This window comes from Vigna angularis, chromosome 10 (assembly GCF_016808095.1).
Source record: "Vigna angularis cultivar LongXiaoDou No.4 chromosome 10, ASM1680809v1, whole genome shotgun sequence".
NCBI classification, from domain to species: Eukaryota; Viridiplantae; Streptophyta; class Magnoliopsida; order Fabales; family Fabaceae; genus Vigna; species Vigna angularis.
The window spans coordinates 20,488,474-20,497,771 of record NC_068979.1 but is presented as its reverse complement, the minus strand read 5'-3'; the positions used below and the strand labels follow the sequence as shown (position 1 = coordinate 20,497,771).

The 9,298-nt window shown below is 32.2% G+C and overlaps 1 protein-coding gene across 1 annotated transcript; it reads left to right on the top strand.

Annotated features, from left to right (window-relative positions):
• Window positions 1-6,263: 6,263 nt before the first annotated feature.
• LOC108327970 (cyclin-D4-1) lies at window positions 6,264-8,887 on the top strand. The gene is made up of 6 exons (XM_017561724.2): window positions 6,264-6,950; window positions 7,416-7,502; window positions 7,600-7,698; window positions 7,788-7,989; window positions 8,086-8,207; window positions 8,320-8,887. Exons 1-6 carry the CDS (start codon window positions 6,657-6,659, stop codon window positions 8,566-8,568), a joined length of 1,053 nt encoding a protein of 350 aa, XP_017417213.1. The 5' UTR covers window positions 6,264-6,656; the 3' UTR covers window positions 8,569-8,887.
• The last annotated feature ends 411 nt before the right edge of the window (window positions 8,888-9,298 follow it).

Below are 9,298 nucleotides of genomic sequence, written 5' to 3'. Positions count from 1 at the left end.
AGGAAGACAACTCAATCATTACGTCAGTATGGGAGGAAATAACCTCACACACTCAAGTAAGTAATATTTTAAATGTCTTTTTATTTTCATCCTTTAAATGATAATTAAATATTTTCTTATACACTAATAAAAATTATACTACATCACTTACTTGAACAAAATCATACAAAGAACAAAAATTTAAAAAAAAACAATTGAAATTTAGCATATACATTTTATCTTTTGAACTTCAATCAATATTAAAAGGTGATAAACAAAATTCATGACAATAACATTAAGTTGTTATATTATAGTAAATAAATTGTCTTTAATAATTAGTGATAAATCACACTTATGATAATGAGTTAGAAAATAAAAATAATTATATGAAAAATCATCAAAAGCATATTATACATGATAAAAATAAACAAAAACTAAAAATATTAAAAAGAAGTAAAAATGATCAAATATGTGTCTTATTAGAAACAATTTGATACATCATTCAATGAAATCGTACAAAGAAAAATAATGTATAATTAAGAGAGCGATAAGATGAAAACTACCTTAAATATCTAAGAAAAACTTTTCATATCTCAATCTAACAAGGATAATGAAAATCATTTTAGCAAAATAAGAGTTCTTTAAATGAAATAAAAATCAATGATAAATGTAAATAAAAAGGATAAGTTTATCCTATTAAATACTTGAAATTGAAAATCAAATGTTTTATATGAAAGAAAGAAAAACAAATGAGTACAAATATTCAAATATGAGACATAAAAATTATTTGATTAATTGTAATTATTTGAACACAATCGCACAAATGTTATGATAAAACTAGTATAAAAATAACTTTTTATGACAACTTATTATGCCAGTTGGAATCCACCTGTCATAATAAGTGATAGTGAAATAATTGTAAATAATTATAATCACTATAGAAAGTGACTGATAACCTTTCTACAATAAAGAATAAAATTTTCAATACAAATTCTAGTTATAACCGATGTAGAAAGTGAGCGATACAAATTTTATAATAAAGAAAAAAAAATTCTATACAAATTCTACTTACAACTAGTATAGAAAATTGGTTAGCATGATAACTATTTTGTAATAAAAAAATAAACTTTCTATACATGTTCTAGTTATAATCGGTATAAAAAATAATTTCTTATATTTTTTATTATTTTAAAATTAGATTCTCTCACATTTTTGATATGCAAAGTCATCAACTGCCTTGTTAAGGTCTTTGTCGACATTCATTGGTGTTGCCTTGGTTTTGTCATCGTTGACGTTCCTTAGTGCTGCAATGGTACAATGATGAGACGCTGAACGATGGTGACGTAGGTGTGCAAACTTCCGCAAGCAAGCATTTCACAACATTATCCACGATGAAGACAATCATTCAGATGCGAAGGGAAATGCGATTGACGTGCACAAGGTTCTTTGACGACGATGGGGTAGTGGAAAAAGGTGATGTGGGAGAGGCAAATGGCCTGCTTGAGTGCGAGTGTGATAAGGTTGGAGAAGAGAAAGGAGCTAAAGGAGTAAATGTGAATAGTAATGAGGTTCTTTGCAATGGCAAAGGGAGCGCATGTTGGATCGAAATTGAAATTGCTTTGCAAATCTTTAGGGTTCCACGTTAGGCCTATAAAGCTAGTAAGAGTGAAAATCGAGTTCATGTTCACTATCTCATCTAACGTTGACACTTTCTATACATATTGAGAAATCGATATAGAAAGTCCACTTTCTATACCAATTCTGGAATCATTATAGAAATTGAAAACTTTTTGCGCCTTTATTTGTACTGATTCTAGAACCAATATAGAAAGTTGTTTTTAACCTGCGTAAAAAGGGTCCTCCTGCATTAGTCCTCCTGCATTAGTGTAAGAGGAAAATTACCTTAGAAATGTGAGTGAATTTCTTAAATATAAAGCAAGCTAAACAATTAGAAAAAACAAAAGAAGTATCTAACAAAAGAAAAATAAAGAATTATAAAATTAAAGACCAAATATATATATATATATATATATATATAAAATAAATTGTAGATACTTTATTAATTTAAAATGGAGGAGATAAGTATTAAGAAAAATATAAGAACAAGGGCTGGATAGAAATGTATGTATTCATCTTCGATCCTATACTCAATTTAAAAAATTAAGTATTATCTATACCTATACCCGATTAATAAAGATATTATTTGTCAAAATAGAAACAAGTTTGGATAATATTTACCATAATGAATTTATTCGTCATATAAAAGTGTGTATGAAAGATTATTTTATACTTAAAAATGAATACAAATCCTTTAAATCACTACTTTACATATAATAAACTTCTATTCCTTAGTGTAGTATAAAAGTTTTTGAACAACAATACTTAATCTTAAAAGTGTTTTTATTTATTTTTTCTATTTTTTTAAACACATTCAACTTCTCAAGTATTACTTTTACACTAATATCTTAAAATTAATTTTAATATCTAAAATTTGATGTTAAAATTTATTTTTATTTTAAAAAAATAGTTTAATTCTTAAACTTTAAAAATAAATAAAGAGTTCTTTTAATTTAAATATATTAATTTTGTGACATCCCAAAAATACAGTATAAAACCATATAATAGAATAATCACATTAATAATACTACATATCAGTTCTACACATAACGAGGTACTATTATGGCCGAACGACCTTACATAATAGCAGGGAATTAAAAACCGCACACTGGCTACAACTAGACCGAACGATTTACAAAATAAACTTATACCGAACTGTCTTACAAAAGATGGAGCCAACAACTGACCGAACGGTCCTAAGGTTCAGTCTTTACTTCCACCTCTTCCAGTGCTTCTTCCAGCAGCTCTTCTCCTTCTGCTCACATCCACACGGATGATCATTGCAACAGGGATGAAGACAACAAAACAGACAAAATGAACAAGACAAAAAAAGGGTAAGCTTATGTAATTTAATCCATGTAGTAACATATTCAGATCACATAAGTGCTATATCAATCAATTTCACAAAATCAATCATTCATTTTTGCATGCAATAAACCAACGTTTGACTCTGACCGTCCGGACTGTATGAATTATGTATAGCTACGACGTTTGTGCACCCGGGTGATGTAGTAACTGGGATACCCTCAACAGCTGTCACCCGAGGTTAATCCGTTCCATCCAAGATTACCTTATGGACTAGGACCTCCTGCCATTCTCACACATGACTTACCCCTCTCTACTTAAGAATGAATAATCATAGAATATCAGGATAAACACCAGCTAAGCATAACCACATTCATACTTTACCATTCCAATACCAAATCATGAGATATTCCTCCCTGGAATACTATTTTCATATCCATATTACTCAATTCATATCATATTCCATCATATTTCATTATCAAAACATCTAACCAAACCAATTGGAACAGAAACTCATGTGACACCGAACACTGAATCCATACTCTCAACCCAAGGACAAGACCGAACACTTGGAGTGAGACCGAGAGATCTTCAACTCATAAACGGATCAAAACCGAAAGAGTTATTATTAGAGTTATGAAAGAAACCGAAAGGAATAACGCCCTATAGTAAATAACAGAGCCGAACGCTATTTGCTAGGTAAACCATTTCATTGAACTGACTCCTGAGAGTTCAAACCGAACGCCAGAAGCCTAGGCTGAGTACTAAGACTCTAGGCCGAATCTCATTTAGAGACCGTTACTGTTTGACAGCAAATACTAACAACTGACGAGATACTATGAAGAAACCGAACACTATTTATACTTAGCTTTTGGCATGAGACTAACATTAAAGAGACCGAGTGCTAGTCTAAGACCGAACACTGTAGAAACCGAACGCTATTGAGTTTGGCCGAATGCTCTTCTTAAAAAAAAATGGTAATGATAGATTATTGGGATAAGACCGAGCACTTGATTTAAGACCGAGCACCACTTAGACCGAGTGCTAGGTTTATGACCGAGCACTACAAAACTTATTCAATGAAAGAATATATTCTAATTATAATTAGATGAGACTTATTTTCAACAAGGATAAATATCATATTTAAGAATTTAGGTATTATTGAATATCTTAAAGAAGTTGTTTTAACGAGTGCAAAAGAGATACTATACGTAGACCGAACACTTTATTTACAAGTATACTAAGATAAAACGATCGGTCATCGACTGATTCTTCCTAAAGAAAGAATCTAGTCCAGACCGAACGCTCAAAGGGAAACCGAACGGTCAATGATGACTTTCGGTTACAGTTTACATAATTATGCAGACTATTACAGAATCACTCTCAAACCTTATTCCTACCTATTTCATAGCTTTCATTAATCTTTAAATACTTTTAAACAACATACAATATTTCACCATCAACCAAATCATCAAACACAATATCATTCCAGTTTCTCATCTTTTATATTCATATACTCATACAACCAACAATGTAGTAACAACCATACTTCATATTCATTCAATCAATCAAACAACATGAAATCATTAAAACAAGAATCTTAATCAAATTATATAAGCTTCCCTTACCTCTTAAAGTGACCGAACAATGCAGGATACTGGTTTACCACTACACTTTCTTCTACCCTTAGAGTTTACTGATCACAAATTCTAGACAAAATAAAAGACCAGAAAATTATCAAAAATCACATATAGAAAGGTGATCAACCTATGCAACCAGAACTTGATTTGCATGTATCAGAAAACCACTCGACTGAGAGAGGAATGAACTTACCAGCTCAGAATCACAAACTGATCGGTTTAAACGAAATCCCTTGACGCCTGAAAAACTTACACGGTGCCTGAGTGGTGATCGGAGAAGAAAAAGTGAGAATTTCTTAGAGAGAAGATGAAGGAGATTTAGAGAGAAGGAGGAGGAAATGGTTTCAGTAGTTTGAAGAAGAAGGAAAGCATGTAAAGAAGTGGCACGACATTTGAAATTTGACATTAAATACTGCCGTCACTAAAACCGAACGACCACTCTCCTGCAGCCACCTGTTTTCCACTATCTGAAACTCTAACTCTCTACTTGACACTTGGCTTTCACTACCTGGGGTTTTTAGTGGGTTTTTAATGGGTTCTGACAATATTTTAAACTGATATTTGAATTTGAATTGTTTATACCATCTAACCTATTTTACTTCAAAATATTTAAAAATTATTTATCACAATTGAATAAAAAGACTATATCTATTAATTTTTAAAATTTAAATAAAAAATAATCAAAATTTAAAACATCATTCAATTATAATTTTATATCCAAATTTAAGAAATATAAACATATTCAATCCTAAAATTAATGATTCAATTTATTTATTTTACACATTTGACTATATACATACCTATATTTTTATATTTTACCTTGACTGTATTTAATGACCACCTTTCCATTTATAACTTTTTTCATTCATAAAATTTAAACTCAATTTTATTTAAAGAACCAAATCTAATATCACCGAGAAAAAAATAGCTATGTAAAAATTACTTTATTTTAAAATGACAATAATGGCTAAGTTTAACTTATTTTTGTTGTTTGAGTAATGAACAAAAAAATAATAATTTCAATTAATCACCTCGAGCGATTATGTTTTTAATATTTATCAGAAAACATTTAACTAAAGAATGACAATTAAAGCGTATTTATGCTTGTACGAAAACATGAAAAAAAAGAAGAGAAAAGTTAGCAGGTAATTCATCTGTACTCCATTAATTCAGCCTTTGATATAACCCAGAAAGATTATTTACCAAAATTAGAAAACATTTTCTCTTATATTTTAAAATACCTTTTAAATAAATTTCTACGTGATAATAATAATTACAAAAATTGTTGATTCTGATTGAATTGCATTTTCTAATTAAGAAAAAAGATGTCGATTTAAACATAACACAATTAAGTAGGTTAATATAAAGCAGAATAGAAATAAGATTTATTAGTTATAAAATTTAAAAGAGAGAATGAATATAAAACAAAGTGAATTGTAATATATTCAAAGAGTTAAAATAGGCAATAAAAGTGAAAATTAAAATAGAGTATTACGTTTATTATTACATAAATTAAAGACTTCAAAAAGGTTCATGGAATGTAATAAAAACTCAATGAGAGTTAAAAGAAGTATTATGTTAAAAACATTTCAATCACATTTTTCTTTAGAAACCAAAAAACTATACAGACATGTTAAATAATTCAAAACTTGAAAAAAAAAAAGAACATTAAATCTAAAATAGGTTATATACTTATGCCAAAAGATGGATCCACCATATTTTTGTGTTTCCCTGATTTTGGCTTTGGATGGTCTTTCTTCCATCTTGACAAAATTACACTCCTACTTGTTCTTGCACCCACCACCATAACCACATGACCAATGACCTATGACCATATCATAATTTTTTTTTCCTTTGTTTTTGGGTTTTGGTATCCATGGACACCACCTATTCGATTGCCCCATCTATCTTTTTCCCTAAAAGCACAACCCGCTTCCTACATAAAGCTGGTTCCTTTCCTCATTCTCCCATTCCACACTTCACTCTATGCTCAACACCGTCACATGGGTTTTCCATCTCATTTCAAAATGCCCCACAGAGTTATTTTGTTCCCTTAGCCCCACCTACCCCTTTTGATGATGCTGCTTCTGTTCTAGCACAGCCGTTTTTGCATCAATGGCTCATAACTCACAGAACAGTAGCACCTGCTTTGATGATGATTTCGAATGTGATGGAGCGGATGATTCTAGAATCTTGCATTGCTGGAACCACCGGAACCTTCACTCTGAATATGAAGATGGTGGTGGATCGGAGGAATTAGCATGTGCTGTGCCCCAGAGTGAGGAAACTGTGAGGGCTATGGTGGCGAGAGAGAGGGAGCATTTCCCGAGGGTTGATTACTTGCAGAGACTAAGGAGCGGGAAGTTGGCTTTGGGTGTTAGGAGGGATGCACTTGATTGGATTTGGAAGGTAATCGTTATGTTGATTTCTGGTTTTTGATGTTTCAAGTTTCCATTTTCATTCGACGAGCATCACAAATAAACCATTTAATTAGCTTTTTTTTTATTTGTTTATTGATTTGTGTGGATTCTTGCCTTGGTGGGTTGGTTGTTTTTAATGGGATTTGAGTCGTATGAAAGAGTTGTTTTTGTCTGATTCTAATACCAGTTTTAATGCAAGGTTGGCTTTCTCATCGAGTCTCAATTGACTTCTGCAAAAAAAAAAAAAAAAGAAATGGTTAATGGTTTTGCCTTCAATTTTGATTTTCAAGTTGAGGAAGTAGCTAGGTGCGATCGCCAATTCTTTCAAAGTTGTTGAATTCTGTTTCATACTGGTTGAAACCGTGTGATGAATGTGTCAAATCACAATCTTTTTTATTTAACTGGGTTAATTGTGTTAGTGACTGGATTTTTCTTTGTATAACGTGATCAACAGGCTCATGCTTATTTTGGCCTTGGACCCTTGAGTTTTTGTTTGGCTGCGAACTACTTGGATCGCTTCCTATCGGTTTTTGACTTACCGGTAAGGTCAAATTGCCTGAAAGTTCATGTTTGTGTTTTACTAGGTTTATTTTAATTACCTAATTGGTGTTTTTGGTCTCTTTTCTTGGTATGTTTAGAAAGGTGTAAGTTGGACTGTGCAATTGTTAGCTGTAGCGTGCTTGTCAATTGCAGCTAAAATGGACGAGATTAGAGTGCCTCAATCTGTAGATTTACAGGTATAGTAGAATCTTGCAATCTTGTCTTAAATATGATTTTGTTATGTATATTACCCTCTAATTTCCCCATCGATATTGATGATGAGCAGGTTGGGGAACCAAAGTTTGTGTTTGAAGCTAAAACCATTAAAAAAATGGAACTACTGGTCTTAAGCAAGTTGAGATGGAAAATGTATGCATTAACTCCTTATTCCTTCATAGAATACTTCCTTAGCAAGATCACTTGTGAGAAACACCCAACAAAATCATCCATTGCAATATCAGTGCAGCTCATCCTCCGTATAATCAGTGGTATTCTCATTACTCTTTGAATATTTGGTCCATCTGTACTCTGTTTTCGTTGAGGTGTAGCGAGTTTGAAGAGTGCTTTTCGGGAAACAATTGTAGGTATCGACTTCTTGGAATTCCGGCCTTCTGAAATTGCTGCTGCGGTGGCAGTTTCTGTTTTAGGAGAATCACAAGCGAAAGATATGGATAAGTCCATTGCTGATCTCTTTATAGTAGAGAAGGTGAGGTTGTTGTTCCCAAATAGAGCATGTAGGGATGAGTTTACCTTCATCTTGTTGAATTGATAATAGTGAACGGTTGACTTGTGTTATGCAATTTCCTTTCATTTTGCAGGGTAGAGTTCTAAAGTGTGCTGAATTGATAAGAGATTTGTCCTTGAACAATGTTGCTGCTAGTGTAGGAAGCAAGGTGCCACATGTGCCTCAAAGTCCTATGGGGGTGATGGATGCTGCTGGGTGCTTAAGTTATAAGAGTGATGAATTAACAGTTGGATCATGTTTAAATTCTTCACATGATAGTCCAAACACTAAGAGTAGTAAAGCAGAAGGACCTTCTAATGAACCTCCAAGTGATGAAATGTGAATTTTCTTCCTTCACCAAAGTTCATTTTGTTTGGTTTGTCTTGGAATTCCTTGGAAACATTCTCAACGAGAGTGTGTTTCGGATTAATAAGATGTGAGTTTAAGTGGTTCCGTGGGTAGGAGGTGTTAACAGTTTTGGTTTATAGTCAGATTACTTGAACAGCTACAAAAACTTAGGATGTGGAGGCACAGCCACAACATGCCAAGTATGAATGTAATATGTGGAGGTGAGAGCTATAATTATTGTTCATGTGAAATGATCCTAACTTCTCATTTTGGAAGAGAATTGATACATAAAGTAATTTTTGTTGGGTTGTTTATGAATTTTGTAGGAAAAACAAATAAACATTGCAATTTAAGCAAAAGGAAATATCATATAGTGCCTGAAAACAATCCAATATTTAGAAAGAACTAAAATGTTTCTTAACAAGGTTGATTTGGGTGCTTGTAACATATATCCAAGAAGCAAGAATTAACGAGACGAACGTCAATGCTTTGTTGGGTTCGATTGAGACCAACATCTAGACATGAAACATAAAATTCTTCTGTGCTGAATGTCTATGAATTGTGATGGAAGGCCTACCCTTGCTAAAGCTTCTATGTTTTAGTCACTGACCAGTCAACATGCAAGTATATTGGGTTGGATAACTTCACGACCGACCAAACAACACTAAAGAAACAAAAAACCTCACATCTGTTTAGTGGGACAACAAGACTGACAAAACAACACG

Coding starts and splice junctions, on each gene's coding strand:
- LOC108327970 (XM_017561724.2), top strand. CDS start 6,657: ATGGCTCATAACTCACAGAACAGTAGCACCTGCTTTGATGATGATTTC. Junction 7,503..7,599: donor TATCGGTTTTTGACTTACCG/GTAAGGTCAAAT, acceptor TGGTATGTTTAG/AAAGGTGTAAGTTGGACTGT. Junction 7,699..7,787: donor CTCAATCTGTAGATTTACAG/GTATAGTAGAAT, acceptor GATGATGAGCAG/GTTGGGGAACCAAAGTTTGT.